This window comes from Spermophilus citellus (assembly GCF_964194105.1).
Source record: "Spermophilus citellus genome assembly, chromosome: 4".
NCBI lineage: Eukaryota > Metazoa > Chordata > Mammalia > Rodentia > Sciuridae > Spermophilus > Spermophilus citellus.
In genome coordinates this window covers 198,525,054-198,543,102 of record NC_138185.1, presented here as the reverse complement: position 1 = coordinate 198,543,102, position 18,049 = coordinate 198,525,054, and the positions used below count along the sequence as shown (strand labels likewise).

Genomic DNA, 18,049 nt, shown 5'->3' with positions numbered 1-18,049 from the left:
AGAAAATCCCAGTTTATACCATATTGGTTGGAAGCACAGGGGCTTGTGATTGACATCTAAAGTGGATGATGACTCTTGAGGACTGAGCTTTCCACATGTGAGATCTGACACTGATGGTGTCAGAATTGAATTCCATCAGAGGACAACCAGGTGATTATGTCCAGTGCAGAACTGGTAGCTTGCTGGGTAACACCACACGTATCTGGTGTCAGAAATTGAGTCTGTGTTGGATTTTCCTCTATATTATCAGATTTATATATTCTATGTTCCTTAGCAGACATATGATCTGCAAATAATTTTTCCCATTCTGTGGATTATCTTTTCACTTTATTAATAAATTTCTTGAAGCACCAAAATTTTTCATTCTGATGAAGTCCAGCTTACTTATTTTTGTGTGTTCTGGGTGTATCTAATTGAAGACAACTTTACTAATTTTTCTGAAATTTGCTTTTTTTTTCTTAAAGAGAGAGAGAACTTTTAATATTTATTGTTTAGTTTTTGGCGGACATAACATCTTTGTTTGTATGTGATGCTGAGGATGGAACCCAGGCCGCATGCATGCCAGGCAAGCATGCTACTGCTTGAGCCACATCCCTAGCCCCAAGAAGTTTGCTTTTTTTTTTTTTTTTAAAGAGAGAGTGAGAGGAGAGAGAGTGAGAGAGAGAGAGAGAGAATTTTTAATATTTATTTTTTAGTTCTCGGCGGACACAACATCTTTGTTGGTATGTGGTGCTGAGGATCGAACCCGGGCCGCACGCATGCCAGGCGAGCGCGCTACCGCTTGAGCCACATCCCCAGCCCAGAAGTTTGCTTTTTTAATTCAACAATAGTTTCCCACGATTCATCTATTTCATATTCTGGGTCACTGTAATTCATTACTTTTCACTATTTTATCACATTGTATCTTTTTAATAATCCACAATTTATTTATCCATTCTACTGTTAATAGACATGATAAGTCACTTGCTGGAGTAGTGTGTTATGAATATTTGTGCTTTTGTCTCCTGGTGCCATCTAAGAAGAACTCTAGAATGAATGTACCGAGTGTAATCTGCAGGCCTCTGGGTGAAGATCAAAACAATTCTCATAATGATCCTGTTATTTGCCTATTTCGTTGTGTTGCACTGGTGTTTAAAAAGCAGTGATGGACAAAGCTATGGCTGCTTTAGCATGAACAAAGATGCCAAAGTCTGCATTCCTTACCAGCAGCATTGGTAGGGGAAAAGAAAAAAGCCAATTTTATTGAGGAATATTCTTGATGAAGGTGTAAAATTTACTGATTTTATTAAAACTTCACCTTTTGGGATACATCTTTATAATGTTGTTCGACAAATTAAGAAGCCCATGTAAGTTACTTCTGCTATACAGAATAACAATAATCTTGATTAAAAGTGCTTGTGAAGTTGGATTGTAAGAGGAAACAGCCTCTTTTTCATAGATCACCAATTTACTTGATTGAATGATTGACATAAAGGCTTGGGTAGGAGGCAGGCTTTCCTCAAAATAGAACCCAGTGAGCTTGTTACTGCAAAGAAACAACTGTATTACCAATGATGACATCTGAGCTTTCAAGAGAAAATTAGAATTTCAGAAATCTTATATCCCACATAATCATCTTGACAGACTCTGATACTTATGTTTATTGTTTTTCTTTTAATGAGATCAGTACTGCTAATGAGGATCAGGAATGAATATTAAATATGTGATTTTTTTTATGTGGTGTAATGAAATGTTTCAGTTTAGCAATTTGGGGGTCATTTCATGCTCCCAAGAAACAGCTGGCTGCCATGGTCTACTTACCTAGGCAATCCCACTTTTACTCACTCCCCGACCTGAGAATTTATTTTCTTTCTTCTCAGATCATCAAATGCTTTTAGAAGATTTTTCATGGAAGAATTGAAATTGTTTTCTATGGGAGAATTGATCAAGATACCTTGTTGTAGGGACAGATGGGGCAAGGCATCAAAGATAGCAGGAAACAGTTTTATTTGGCTGCAGTCAGGTTCAGAGGGCACAGCTTTTGCTGTAATCAATCAACTCCCTGAACCCCAAGTTCAGATAGTTTAAGAATTTTATACCTAGCATGTAAGGGGAAGGGCTCAGAAGTTTACAGTCTGCAGAAGTTCACATAAAAGCAGCTTTTTCTTTCACTGTTCTTGGCAAATTAACCTTTCAAGGACAACACCTGAGAAGGGAGACCTTCTTCTCCCCTTTCTTTTCTCCAGCTGCCAGCTGTTACCACGGAGCCCAACTGGTAACTTCTCTTAGAAATGTAGACATCTCTGTGAAACCCAGCACAAGTCCAGAGGCCTTGTTACATATTTCTTCAAATTACTATACTGGATACATGTTTGTGAAAAACTAGTAAGGGGTGTCCAGCACTTGGAGCACCAATTTCTTCCAGGCTAGCAGCCAAGTAAAATAAGGCAACATGAAAATAGAAGTTCATCTACATTGAACTCTTTTGTAGAGACTCTTTTGTTGACAGTCCTAAAATCAGCCATGGTGAAGATGGAGAAATTCTGGAGAAACCCAGTTAAGATTTTCTGTGGAGAAAGGGGGTGCCACTACAACCTAACCCAGAAAAGGAAGCCCGTATATTTAAAAAATATATTTTTTAGTTGTTGATGGACCTTTATTTTATTTATTCATATGCAGTGCTGAGAATTGAACCCAGTGCCTCACACGTGCTAGGCAAGTGCTCTACAACTGAGCTACAGCTCAAGACCTCATTTTTTTTAACCTATTAGTATTTAATGGATATATATTTTATAATTTAATTGTTAGACTGAATTCATAGCACATATTAACAGAAAATGAACATGAAAATGACAATTCAGTTTTTATTCTGTCACTTTCCAGTTTGCTGAGTATTGATATCCAGCATGTAAGAGGAGGGGCTCAGAAGTTCACAGTCTGCAGAAGTTCACATAAAAGCAGCTTTTTATATTCCCAGCCCCAAGGTGTCCTCAGAGATTCATTCCTGTAGACCTGATTGCCATTTGGCATCTTCACTTGGATGTGCAACAGGCACTCAAGCATAACACGGCAAAACCTGAAAGCTGATTTTTCCCAAACTTGCACTTTTCCCAGTATTCTCTGTCTCAGCAAGGAACACATCCATTCATCCATTTGTTCAGGGAAAATAAACTTGGAGTTAGTCTTGTTTTCTCTCTTTTCCATTAACATTCTATCCAAAAGGCAGTTCTGGAGCTCTACTTTGTAAAATATCTGACCACTTTCTTTTTTTTTTCTTAGAGGTACTGGGGATTGAAATTGGGGACACTCAACCACTGAGCCACATCCCCAACCTTATTTTGAATTTTATTTAGAGACAGGGTCTCACTGAGTTGCTTAGTGCCTTGCTTCTGCTGAGGCTGGTTTTGAACTTGCGATCCTCCTGCCTCAGGCTCCTGAGCCACTGGTATTACAGGTGTGTGCCCCCCTACTCGGCTCTGTCTGACCACTTTCTGCATCACCTGTATTGCTAAGCACACAGACCTATGATGACCAATAGAGTATGCCAAGAGAGATGCTATGTAGCTCCTAAGACTAGGTCAAAGGAAGGCCATGCGATTGTACCTTGCTGACTTGGGATACTCACTCTTGGAACTCAATGCCAGTAACCAGTAAAAAAGCTCAAGTGGAGAGAAACAGAGAACCTTCCCTAACCCACAGCCCTGCCAGTTGATAGCTAGCACAACCTCCCTACCCTGAAAGCATATCCTCCAACTCCCTGTCAAATTGCCCCAGCCAATGCCACTTGGAACAGAGGTGATCCATTCCTACTAAAGTCTATCCAATTGGCAGTCTTGAGAAAAAAATAAATGGATATTGTTTTAAGCCAACACATTGGTAAAATATTGTTGTTACATAGATAACTGAAATAAACCTCAAACATAAATCACCTAAAATAAGAACACTCACTTTTTTTGTTTTCATTTCCACACTTTGGACAGGGCTTCCCAGGGACAACTCTTCTCCGCTCCAGCATGTTTGAGGCATTTGCTGGGAAGAGTCAAACATGTGGGTCTGGAATCATCTGGGATTTTTTTTTTTTTAACTCATATTATCTGGCAGCTGGGCTGTGATAACTCAGTTTCACCTCCCTTGGAGTCCCAGCAGTTGGCCTCTCCTTTACCTTGGGCTCCCTACAGCACCAAAACCTGAAGGTAGTCACCCTTCAGATGTGGTGGCTCAGGATTATGAGAGCATGTTTCCAACAACCAAGTCAGACCTTCATAGCCTTTGTACCCAGCCTTGGAAGCCACACAGCACCACTTCTGTTCTGCTCCACTGATTATCAAAGTCACAGTGTGGCCATAGATCTACTACTACTTGTGGGAATATATGAAAGAATCTATAACTCTGCTATAAAACTACCATAAACAATTTTACTCTGATTTGTTAAATATGGTTTTCTTGGTATTTACCCTGCCTTGAGTATGTGGCTTAATACTTTTGGCAGTTTAGAGAGTTGGAACTTTGCAAAAAAGTATATATGGAGTCAAATAGATATTCTATCCACTCACTTGAACTTTGAAGACATTCAAATAGCTGTTATTTGTCTCCTTGGTGTCCCCTCCTAAAGTGTCTCCTCAGTCACTTGGCTAAATTGTAGTCTACAGATTCATAAGATTACATATAAGCATAAATGAAAAATTTTGAAATGTTTTTTCCACAGTGTTACTAGAAAGCTTTAGTTATCTGAGTGGGTAATCCTAATTTTGTGCATTTGCCAGATATCCAATTCAGATCCATTATTCTTTTATGAACTAGTAAGTTTTATATTATCATACCTATCACATAGCTAAATTTATAGAATGAAAGCTACATAATCTTTGTATCATGTTGGGCATGCTTAGTATGTGCAAGGCCCTGGATTTAATCCCTAGTACTTTGTATTTCACAAATTAATTTTGCTTTGACCATCTTTAATAGAAATGGAAGTGACTGTTGAGAGAATTTTTTTTTCAACAGAAAACTATAGTACATCCTCGTGGATATATCAGATTCTAGGTTTTGTTATATACTTATAAACTAGACTAGATCCTGAATTCTAGTTTTTTCCCAATATCTGGCTCCCACTGTTTAATATTTCCAAATTTTCTCCCCAACTTCTGTCTCTGTAGTACTGAAAACAGAAACTAACTTTTCCCAAAGGCCTACAAGCTAAAGTTGGAAAGCTTGAGATATACCTTAGAAAAAATCACAACACTTCTTGTACTGGTTACCTTGTGGGCTGCTCAGAAAGTATACTGGAACACCTGATGCAAACCACAAATCAGAAAAATCTGCCAGATTGCCTGTCCTCAAGTCACCATCTGAAGATGCTTAGAGAATATCTAGAAATCTTTCTCAGTGACTGTCCTCTGGACTCAGAAACTGGGTGTAAAGTTCTTTCTAAACAGTGGTCATTTTGATCCCATAGAAATGCCTTTGATTGCACAAATTATATGGAGACTTAATTTTAGTGGACACCCAACTTTAGTGGAAGCCTACCTACAAACACTGCCTCACAAAATAAGATATACCTCTCTTTAACTGTACTGACCCATACCTTGGGTTGAAAGACCAGTTCAATGGCTTATGGGACAATCCATCAACCTACTCTGGATGGTGAAAATTTTAGGAGGGAAATGATGGAATTTAAGGCATGCTACTATAAAATATGGTAACTTTGCATTTGAGAAAACAGAAGATGCAGGTCATAAAACCTAGACAGGTCAATTTCTGACTTGCTCCCACACTTTTCACACTTTTTTTCATAAGACCTTCATTCAAGCAGTACCCTTCCTGTTATAGTTGGATGTGAGGTGTTCCCCAGAGGCTAACATGTGAGACAGTGCAAGAAAGTTTAGAGGAGAAATGATTAAGTTATGAATCAACCCAATCAGTGAATCGATCCCCTGATGGGATTAACTAAGAGGTAACTGAAGGTCGGTAGGGTATGGCTGGAGGAGGTGGGTCTTTGGGAGTGTGTCTTTGGGGTATATATTTTATATGTGGCGAGTAGAGTCTCTCTCTCCTTTCTGATCATCATGTGAGCCACTTTCATCTGCCACACTCTTCCGCCATGAGGTTCTGTCTTATCTCAAGCTCCGAGGAATGGAAGAATGAAGCTGGCTGTCTATGGATTGAAACCTCTAAAACCATGAGCCCTAAATAAACGTTTCTCCTCTACAATTGTTCTGGTCAAGTCTTTTAGTCACAACAGTGAAAAAGATGACTAAAACACTCCCTATACCTGGAAAAAAAGGAACAACCTTACTCTGAAGACAGAAGGACACAGAATAATCTTTTAAATAGGACTTACAAAGTCCATCCCCAAACCTGGTTAATTACCATTATATCACACCCCCTTTATTCAAACATATTTCTCCACACCTATACATTACCTCATCAAAATGCATAAAAATACACAGATTTCTATGTTCCTTCGGCACTTCATTTCTGAAGACCCCCATATCATGCAAAACGTGTGTTAAATAAGTTCATGTACTTTTCTCATGATGATCTATCTTCTGTTGTAGGGGACTCAGCCAGGAACCTAGCAATGGATGAGGGCAAGAAATCCTTCCTCCCCTACATGCTGAATATCAAGCACTGACTTTTGGGGAGAGAACAGTGGCAAGCATCTAAATAAGACATCCTTCTTTCTGCCCAGGAATCTAAGCCACCCTAAAGATAATTAGCAAATAGCAAAGCATAGATATTCAGAAATATATTTACAGGCAACGAAGCCCCTGATAGATCTAGTCCACATGGGTTCTGGAACTAGACAAAAATAAGATGACTCCTGTGGTTTATTTAAGGGGGCACATCAAAGGCAGGGATAAGGTTTCAAAAGGGGAGTTTTGCTTCCAAATGTTTTGCAGTCAGCAGGTTGATTGACATCTTGGCAGGTCACACCCATCTCAGGTGCTATGAGGGCTATGGCAGAGCAAGAAAGAGATTCACACTGTCCCTGGACAATTGACCAGAGGAAATGTCCACTGGCTATTCCCAGATACCATATGTCTCTATCCACGAGGTTTCCATGAGTGGTGACCCACATGCAATCCATGGACAGCTCAAGACAACTGACTTAGCAGATTACTTTGGCCTTAAAAAGTTGTGGACAGCTTTTGCCTGCACACATCCTTTATTTGCCTCACAGATCAGTTATAAGCATTAGTGCTGAGCTTCATACAGGTGTTCTGGAGGCTCTGTTTTCCTCCCCAGCCACTCCTTTCCTTCCCAGAATAAAATGTTTGTCAGTCCCATGTGTTGCTGTGGCATAGGGTTTATGTCAGATAGAAGGTCCTCTTTTCCCTAATATTTACTTGTTTTGTAAAATCAATATTCCTGTTAAAATATATTTGTGCAATAAAAAGCATTTTTATTGTTACACATAGTATATTAAAGCATAACATCTAGAAAGATACATAATAATATATCCCAAATATGACTTCCAGGAATGAGGGTGATAGAGGGGACAATATCCTATGGAAAGCGAATGAGCCCCAGTTATTGGCTGATACTACAGTGTAGGAAAAAGCCACTCCTGGGAAATAGTCCTTGCCAAAAGGTGAGGATGTGAACAGCCTTATACTCAGCTCTGACATCAATAGTTATCAGATGTTCTAGTAAATGGGTTTTCTGGGTACAGCAGGATAGCAGCAGGAAGTTCCTAACACTGTAACAGCAGGATAACTACAAAAATGTTTCTAGCTCTGTAACTTTATAGTACACAAAGAAGCCTCTTCATAACTCACAAACCTTGAACAATTTACAAAGCTTCTGTAGTTAAACTTCCTGATAATGAGACCCTATATAATAAACATGCTGAGCTAGTTCTGTGTCACTATTTCTCCATCAGAGGGCAGTGTCCCACCTGGCCCCAGCCTTGCTTAAAAATGTCTCTGTGTTTTTCTTAATCTCTCATAGCCCCTACTCAAGATCCTTTGCTGTTGCTGCATGGGTAGCAGCAGTATCCTAAGAAATGAAAGAGACAATTGCTTTGTCTATAATGGTCCAATTTTTAATTTAATAAAAGTGTATATACTTAAGGCTCCCTTTTCAATTCCTGATATCATTTTTTGGATAGGCACTTTTTTTTTTTTTGAGGTATTGGGGATTAAACCTAGGGCCTTGTGCATGCTAGGCAAGTGCTCTACCATTGAGCTACAACCCCAGCCCTTGGATAGACACTATTTTGAATAGTAATATTTAAAGAGAACAGTATACAACTTAGAAGAGTTATAATAATAACTCCTCTAATCCGATGAACTAATCTTAACTGGTACTCTTAGAATATATTCAAGTCTTATCCTCCAAACCTTCAGATAATGGGTTAAATTTTGGAAGAGCCCTCCTTAACTCTTACCACCCAGGTGTTTGTGAAAGAAAGTCTGGAGTTGTTCCCACACATCCAGCTGGGCCATGGCATGAGCCCTGGGTTTCCCTCCATAGACAATAGGACCACCCACCAAGACATGATGGGCAGCCCTGCACAGGGGCCAGTAAGGAGGCTCAATGTAGTGCCCTGCTTCTGGGTAACAGATGATCTGGGGCTTCTCCTTCCCATGGGCCTGCAAGCGTTTAGAGGCCTCATTAGCATAGAACTCGCTCTTCCAGTTGTGGTCATCCTGACCCACAAGGAACAAGAAGGTGGTGTCAGACCTCTCCAGGGGAATAAAGCTCTTCTGGTCTTCCAAAGGACTTTTCAGGGCTTCCACAACATCCATGATGCCATCTTTGGTCATTTTGATTCGCTCTCTCATGATATCCACAGGGGGCAGCGTCTCGTCCTTGTAGTGTATGCTTGCCCCAACAACGGCCACAGAGCCATTGATTATGACTGCAGCCGTGATGCCCTTCAGGAAAGAGGATATGGCAAGGCCAAGTTCTCCCCCTTTGGAATTCCCAAGCAGCCCAATACCTGGACCCTTTACCTGAAAATGGGACAGAAGAAAAAGAAGAAGAATAAATCTCCCACCCATGTAATAGAGTGAACAGTGACCATGCGGGAAAATCAGCTGGATCTGAGCCTGAATCTGAGCTCTACCTTCTCTCCAGGTTGTCACCTAGGGAAGTCTACATATGCTTCCTCCCTACCTTACAAGAGCAACCTAAAGGGAGGAAAATTTTTTATGTGCTCATGTTTCAGAGGTCTCAGTCATGTCCAGCCTACTCCATTGCTCTGACCTGAAGCGAGGCAGAACATCATGGTAGAAGGTGTGGCAAAGGAAAGCTGCTCAGCTCAGGACAGCCAGGGGGTGGAGAGAGATCAAGCGAGGAGCCTGTGGCATAATATAATCCCCTAGTGGCCCACTTACCCAGCCATCTCCACCTTCCTAGAGTTACCACCCAGTAATCCATTCAAATTATTAATCTAAGTCATGTACAGCGGTGCACGTCTGTAATCCCAGCGGTTTGGGAGGCTGAGGCAGGAGGATCACAAGTTCAAAGCCTGCCTCTGCAAAATCGAGCTACTAAGAAACTCAGTGAGACCCTGTCTCTAAATAAAATACAAAATAAGGCTGGGGATGCAGCTTAGTGGTCAAGTGCCCTGAGTTCAATCCCTGATATCTCCCTACCCCCAGCCCCTAAAAATCCCTAAAAACAAAGTATTAACCTATCAATGATAGTTTGGGTTTGTACTATCCCATGGGACTGCTCTTGTCCTGTATTCCAAAGTCCTCTATGTTATCAACAGATGGCCCTTTGATAGACCTCTCACAGCAGTTTTTTTTTTAAATTTTAGTTGCAGATAGACATGATATCTTTATTTTGTTTATTTATGTGGTGCTAGGGACCAAACCCAGTGCCTCAGACATGCTAGGCAAGTGCTCTACCACTGAGCTGCACCCCAGCCCTCCCAGCAGTCTTTGTTCTTTCTTTGTGGCTTCCGTAACAGCACCCTTACTGGTTTCATGAAAGTAGTAAGAACTAAGTGATATTTTAATCAATCCAGATTGTCAGAGGAAGTAGATGTGACAACATATGGAGTTAAGACATTGGCAAAATAAAATGCCCAATTTAACTTATCTTTGTGTATATCTTATACCTTTTCCACTACACCCAGTCACCTTTTCTTCTTCTTTATTATAATTCTTATTAAGGTACTAGGGGATTGAATCCAGGGGCACTTTACCACTGAGTGACATCCCCAATCCTTTTTTATTTTCACAAGGGTCTCTGAAGTTGCTTAGGGCCACAAAAAGCTGCTGAGGCTGGCCTCAAACTTGAGATCTTCCTGCTTCTATCTCCTGAGGAGCTGGGATTACAGGTGTATACCATCACACCTGGCTCCTGTAAGCTTTCTAATCACCTTCACCCTTGACAAGAAAAGGAGGTGAAGAGGACATTCCAAGCAGATGGCATGTCACAAGCATAGGGAAGAGAGCCCGTGCTCTGGGAACTGCAGGGAGTCCTGTGCAGTCACGCATAGTGAGGCAGGAGTAGCCTGGCCGGCATAAGGCCCTTCTCCTGAATGAGGAAACAAGTCCTCAGAAAAGGAGGTTCCTTGCCCTTTGAGGAGGGTCACCCCTTGACATTGAACATGAAAAAGTATGTTTTTTGACCTAAAAAAATATATACATTCTGGGGCTGGGTTGTGGCTCAGTGGTAGAGCACTCGCCTAGCATGTGTGAAGCACGGGTTCGATCCCTGGCACCACATAAAAAAATAAATAAATAAAATTAAAGGTATTGTGTCCATATATACATACACACACACACACACACACACATACACACACACACATACACACAAATAAATAAATAAATATAAATATATACACACATTCTTCCTGCTTTAGAAACTACATAATTGGTATGAGGGTGTGTGTGTGTGTGTGTGTGTGTGTGTGTTTAACTGGGGACTGAACCCAGTGGCGTTCTACCACTAAGTCACATCCCCAGCCCTTTATTTTTTATTTTGAGCCAGGGGCTCACTAAATTGCCCAGGCTGCCCTTGAACTTGTAATCTCCTACCTCAGCATCCAGAGTTGCTGATATTATAGGTGTGCATCATGGTGCCTGGTCATATTACCTTTCTTTCTCTCTCTCTTTTTGTACCAGGGATTGAATCCAGGCCTGATTAACAAATGAGCTACACACCACATCCCCAGACTTTTGAATTTTTTTTTCTTTGGAGACAGGATCTCACTAAGTTACTTAGAGCCTTGCTAAGTTGCTGAGGCTGGCTTTGAACTTGTGATCCTCCTGCCTCAGCCTCCTGAGCCGCTGGGATTACAAGTGTGTGTCACCACGCCCAGCCATATCACCTTTTCTAAGAGCTCCAGTACTTCCATCCATATTGTGCCCTGATTGAATTATAAAATTAGCAAGGACTGCCTCCTCATTCTTGGCTACACTGAGTCTAAAAACCATAAACTATTCCAGGAAGCCAGGTGTTGGCTGTCAATTTCCTTCTTTAAGGTTAACCCTGTGCTCTCACAGGGGTATGGGGGAGAGAGGGTGGCTGAGCACAAAGACTTACAAGCAGGCGTCTCCTGGGGAAGGTCATGGCCTTTTATTACAGTTTACTTCCTGTCGATCTTAAGGTTCTCAAAGGTACCCTATGAATACTAAAACAAACTGGAATTCAGAATTCCAGAATATCAACTAGTAACCTCTTTACTAACAGGAAATGTGATAATGTAGAACTGCACAGAAGTATCCCTGAGAAGTGTCTATGCAAGGCAGTGGCTGCTGGGTTAGGAGAGGCCCCCAAGAATGGGCTGTGGGGCTGGGATTGTGGTTCAGTGGTAGAGTACTTGACTAGCACGTGTGAGACCCTGGGTTTGATCCTCAGCACCACATATAAATAAATAAAATAAAGATATTTTGTCCAACTACAACTAAAAAATAAACATTAAAACAAACAAACAAACAAAAGAATGGGCTGACTTCTGGGAAACCAAAAGCACGCATGGGGTGGGGAGCAGCCCACAAAACTAAGAAGAGATCTAACCTCAGGGTGATGGAGCAGGTAGTTCACAGCTTCCTCAAAGTACTCCAGGTGCACAGTCTCTAGGCTCCGGGGAAGGTCATCATAGCCATAATAAGCCAGAGCCATCACAGCAAAACCCTTGCCAGCCAGCAGACTAGCTCGGTACTCCAGAAGGCCACCTCCAAGTCCAAACAGGTCCACAATCCCAGGATAGGGCCCAGGTTCTTGGGGAAAAACAAAACAGAACAGAAAAGGGAGTTATAAAATAAGCAAGGATTATCTCCTCATCCTTTTAAGTCTTTGCAGTGCCGTCAAAAGCCATATATTACCTACTGGGAGATGAACAACTTTTCCACTATCAAAAATGCTTAAAGACCTCTGGTATCCAAACATCCAGAAAGTGGCCTAGGCTAAATCCACATTCCCCTCTGTATCCAAAAAGCCCATGGATTTTCACAAAGACCTTGCATTTCTTTTGAGATCAAAAACACTTTATGGCCCCGTGATACAGCAACTGGCTAGCATGAGTGATGCCCTGGGTGTAACAGCATTGAAAAAATACACACACACACACACACACACACACACACACAAATGAACAATAAGAGCAACAAACATATGGCCTTTCCTAATCCCCAAAATTGGACAATGCCAACTGCCAGAGAATGCACAGCCACTGGAACTATCATATAATGATGATTGTGATGCAAAATAGTACAGTATGTGAAGAAATCAGTTGGCAGTTTCCTCTAAAGGCCAATGTATTCTTCCCATATGATCCCAAAATCCCATGCCTAGGTCTTTACTTAAGAGAAATAAAAACTGTCTTCACACAAAAGCTTGTGTAGAAGTGTTTGTAGCAGCCTTATATAATTGCCACAAACTGCAAACAAATGTGCTTTGACTGGTGAATGAATATAAACTGTTCTATATCCATATTTTGCATTACACAGAACAGCTCAAAAAGTCTCAAATGCTAATGGGCACAGACTCAAAATGCTACTTACTAGGGCTGGTGAAGCACTAGACACTAGCAGATGCAAGGCCTTAGGTTCAATCCTCAACCCTATAATAAAAAATAAATAAAAGGCTCCATTTTGCATGATTACATGCATAAGGTATTTTCACCATTTATATAATATGAAAATTTCTCTTTTACATATCCAGTTTAGAGAAAAACACAACAAACATTTGCTAGGCACCATGTAATGTAAGTCTCTGAATCCCTTTGTCCATTTCCCACCCCCCTTGGTGTGTGTCTATTAGTTTTCTATACACACACACACACACATATATATATAATTTACTTTTTGCAGCCGTATTGAGAATTGAACCCAGGGGGGCGCCTTAACACTGAGCTACATCTCCAGCCTTTGCTGAGGCTATCCTACAATGACCCATCCTTCTAGGCCACCATGGCCTACCAGTTTTCTTAATAATATCACCACTTACATAAGTACATATGCACCTTAAATAACATTTTGCTTCTCTTGCCTGCCTTGTGAATTTTATCTCAATGCAAAGATACTGAATGTGTTCTGGTATTTGATTATTTCACCTAACACTGTGGGGAACAAGTTGATTCTTGCAGCTGTGGTTCATTCCCTTTGCTAGAAACAGCTCCACCTATCCATCACTTTCACTGTTGGTGGATATTGCGGCTGTTGCCAAATATGCCTCTGGGTGCACATGTACCAGAACAAGTAGAAAGCCATATTCAACTAGGTAACTGCAGAAAATTTTTTTCCCAGAGTAGCTGAACACTGTGACTGCTTCTGCTGCGTACATGAGTTTCTTTCTTCCAGGTACTTGGTAACAACTGGTCATGTCAGAGTTCTAAATCTTTGCCACTCTTGAAGTTATGAGATGCATTCTGTATTTTTATTTTTGCATCTCCTTCATTACTAATGAGGCTAAGCATCCTTTCTTTTTTTTTTCACTGATCAATAACTTTATGTATATAAAAATTCCCAATAATCTCCTTAGATTCCCAGTTGATGGGAAGAGGACTTCCTCCTATTATAACAGGTAATTTACATAAACCTTAACCTACTGTGGGAATGGGGAGAAAAGTTGTAAAACTGAGAAACTTTTAAAGAACATTAAAAAGTTGAAACTACCTACATATGGGTTTTTTGTTGTTGTTTTTTTTTTTAGTTGCTAATTGACCTTTATATTATTTATTTATATGTGGTGTTGAGAATTGAACCCAGTGCTTCACACATGCTAGGAAAGCTCTCCAACACTCAGCTACAACCCCAGCCCACTACAGATGCTTTTTAAAATTATTAGAAGTGTCTTTCCCCTTTCATTAGGATGTCTTTTAGCTGATGAGCCCTGGAATTGAAGAATCTCTCAGATTTAGAGCAACAGGTCCACCTCCCAGGCAGCTTTTCTCTCAGATTTGGAGCATCAGGACCACCTCCCCAGGCAGCTTTTCTTTCAATTCCTATCGTCTTAACTCCGACCTCTGGGATGTTGGGATCTACCTCTTTCCTAGGCGAAATAACAGAGACAAGAGACAGTGCTAGACCGGAACAATGAGGACCAGGTGGGGACTCACCTGGTGGCAGGAACAGCGTGGCCCGCACCCTGCCCTCCCGCACCGGCACCCGCCGCACACCGGGCGGCATGAAGTGGCGCTCGTGCAGCGCCCGGGCCAGCTGCTGCCCGGCGTCGGGCTCGTGGCCGTCCAGCACCTCCAGCTCCACCACGAAGGGCGTCTGCACGTCGCGCTTCACCAGGCGCCAAAAGGGCTTATCAGGCTCCATGGCCCAGATCAGCCCCATGGGCTCCAGGCCCGCGAAGCTGCCTCCCAGTGCGGGCGCGCGCTCCAGGTCCAGCTCGCCCTCCGCGTCCGCGCGGTAGCGCGCGTGGGCTTGGAAGAGCGCGCCCTTCTCGTCGCGCAGGGACGCGCGCAGCGTGACCGGCTGTTCGGGGGCCAGGCCTTGCACCGCGATGTGCAGCTGCTCATCCCAGCAGCAGCGGCCCGAGGGCTTCAGGCTTAGTGTCGCAGTTGTGCGTGAAGAAGCCCAAGTGCTGCGGCCACCCAGCCTAAGCAGAGGAGGCCCTGACAGCTGCGCCCAATTCTTCAGGCCCCATTGGCACAACCCGCACGCTCGCAGGACAGAGAGCGAAGAGGCAACCATTTTGCACCTTAACTCAGTCTTCGCAACTGAACTGGAGAAGGGAGAAAGTTAGAGGTCCTCTAGTGGCCGGCTGCCTGATGCAAGCTAAGTGCCCACCCGGCCCAGCCTCTCATTTGTCGGAGAGGGGAAGGGCGGAGCCCTGCCAATCGGAAAACGAAAATAGTTACTCATGGACTTTCTTAAGACCGCCTCCACTAAAAACTGCTTTATGATGAAGAACAACTTCCTAGTTCTGCTTCTCAGGCTCTCTTTGGCCCAGGAAAAGTGTGCTGGACCAGGGCTGGCTTTTAAAGAAACCTGGCGCCTAGCAAAGCCTAATAGCCGAGAGAAATGCAGGACTGGAATCCAGTTTTATCACTTTATTGGATAACTGGCATTCGTTACTACTCCTAAGCCTTTTCTTTCCAAATATGCACCACATTTTTTTGCTTGTGTGTTATCTGTCAGTGCTTATCCTTCACATAGGTCCTCCGTCTAAGGGTCTTGACATCTTACTAGCCAGCTATGTGACCTCTGAGCTGCAATCCATAGAGGTGCAAAAATAGCCAAATGATGTAATGGGAATTATGATTTTGTTATACTGGGTTGTCATTTTGCTCCGTTAGGTGAACTTTATCTCCTGCTCATCCTAGATTTCTCACCTTTTTTTTTTTTTTTTTTTTTAAAGAGAGAGTGCAGGAGAGAGAGAGAGAGAATTTTTAATATTTATTTTTTAGTTCTCGGCGGACACAACATCTTTGTTGGTATGTGGTGCTGAGGATCGAACCCTGGCCGCACGCATGCGAGGCAAGCGCGCTACCGCTTGAGCCACATCCCCAGGCCTCACCTTTTTCATTGTTTCATAAATTATTGATTATGTTTTTCATCAAACTTAAGCTTTAGGCCACTTCCAAGGCCTGTTAAGATTTTACATTAATAATTTCATAACCTTGTTATTGGAGAAACCTGGATATGTATAAGCTGTGTTTGCTTCTGCTCCCAAATAAGACCATCCTACAAGCCTTCTCAGACAAACCTATTCCAAGTTGTCTTGAGGCCTAATGGTCGTTAATCACACAACTCCCTTCAGCTCCAATTAGTCTTGTACTGATTCTATGAGATACTTCCAGTATTTTATGCATAGAGTCTCAGGATTTAAAGAAAGGAAATAATATAGCTAATTTGTGGGGAGTTGGGGGTACTGGGAACTGAAGACAGGGAATAATTTAATTCTTAATCCTTACAAGAATTATATGAGGTGGGTCTATGTTGGACAGATTAGACAAAGGGGAATGAAGGAAAAGAAAGGGAGGGGGATGGGAATATAAAAGATAGTAGAATGAATCAGACATAGCTTTCCTATGTTCATATATAAACATGACCAGTGTAACTCTACATCATGTACAACCAAAAGAATGGAAAGTTAGGGCTGGGGTTGTGGCTCAGCAGTAGAGCACTTGCCTAGCACATTCAAGGTCCTGGGTTCCATCCTCAGCACCACATAAAAATAAATAAATATATTGTGCCCAACTAAAAAAATAAATAAATAAATAAAAGAATGGGAAGTTATACTCCATGTATGTATGATATGTCAAAATACACTACTGTCATGCATATCTAAAAAGTATTTTTAAAAAGAACTATATGAAGGGCTGGGGTTGTGGCTCAGAGGTAGAGTGCTTGCCTTGCATGTGCGAGTCTCTGGGTTCAATCCTTAGCACCACATAAAAATAAACAAACACAATAAAAGTACTGTGTCCATTTACAACTGAAAAACAGGATTTTTTTTAAAAAAGGACTATATGAGGGGTTAACTGATTTGTTGAACATCACACATCTAGAAAACGGGAGTATTGGGATTCATACCTTTGCAAACAGATTCCCCAGCCTATGCTCTGAACCATTATGCTTTATTTGCCTCTCACATAATGATATCCTATGTTGAGAAGAGTATTTGGAAAATACACTCATATATTGGAGCATTCTGTATAAAAAAAAATAGTAAAAGATGCATTCTCTTTGACTCAATCCCATTCCGAGGAATAGTGTCTAAGTAAATACTTACAAATGTGTGTAAATAGGTGGCTACCAGGAAGCGCATCATGGTATTTCTTTTTTGTTTATTTGTTTTGCGGTCCTGGGGACTGAACCCAGGGGTGCTCTATCACTGAACTACATCCTCAGCCCTTTTTATTTTTTGAGACAGAATTACTACTATATGATCCAACAGGTCCACTTCTGGGTATACACCCGAAATAACTGAAAACAGAGACTTTCATATAAATGTGAGTCTACTGATATCTATTCACAGTAATTCTGTTTAACTTTCTGAGGAATCTACAAGGTTTTGATATTTAGTCCTGTCGTCTTTCGACCCTTCTCTTTCCATCCTAGAGAAAGCATCCTCTGCCCTTTTTCAGGAGCCCAGGATCTGAGTACAGTTTGTGCCTAGGCACTGAAGTCAGTACTCAGGCTGGTCCCAAATGCCAATCTTGCCGGGAAACAAAAGATATGACCATCTGAAAAGTATGACCTGGGCCAACTAGACAGAACCTTCGGCCCAGAAATCTTCCCTCTTATCAGGACAAATTTTGTAACAGGCACTCTTAAAATCGGAAATTTTCAGAGAAACCTCAAGTGGTTTCTTCCTCATTCCTAGCCATTGCTGTTCTTTAAGCTAATTTCTCTATCTCAGCTTCCAACAGGCAGTCACATCATATTGAAATCAGAAGCTCAAACTGCTCCCAAAGCCCTGCCCCCTGGCACCAGGAAGATGCAACAGAACCCAGAAAACCAGAATAAACACACATCTCTCAGCTTCCTCAGATGAATCTACACGTATATATTTCTGAGCTTTTGTTCAACAAGAATGATCCCTCCTATAAAATATAACACAACTACAGGTTGGGAGATGGCAGATTAGCTGTCTTCCCAGTTTGGTCAAACTGCTAATAAATTCATTTTTCCTTTTTATGCAATTT

At 41.7% G+C, this 18,049-nt stretch overlaps 1 protein-coding gene across 3 annotated transcripts in view; it reads right to left on the bottom strand.

Annotated features, from left to right (window-relative positions):
• Positions 1-15,250, bottom strand: part of LOC308646502 (acyl-coenzyme A thioesterase 1-like) — a 44,637-nt gene extending 29,387 nt beyond the window's left edge. The window contains exons 1-3 of one of the 3 annotated variants that reach the window (XM_081289482.1): positions 14,504-15,228; positions 11,962-12,164; positions 1,505-1,525 (exon numbers count right to left, since the gene is read on the bottom strand). In XM_081289482.1, the coding sequence (XP_081145608.1) occupies positions 1,523-1,525; positions 11,962-12,164; positions 14,504-15,089 (792 nt within the window). In that variant the 5' untranslated portion in view covers positions 15,090-15,228 and the 3' untranslated portion in view covers positions 1,505-1,522. Of the gene's footprint in view, positions 1-1,504; positions 1,526-1,559; positions 8,937-11,961; positions 12,165-14,503 lie in introns of those variants that run through there. The other 2 variants (XM_081289480.1, XM_081289483.1) reach the window with 2 other exon arrangements.
• Between the last annotated feature and the right edge of the window lie 2,799 nt (positions 15,251-18,049).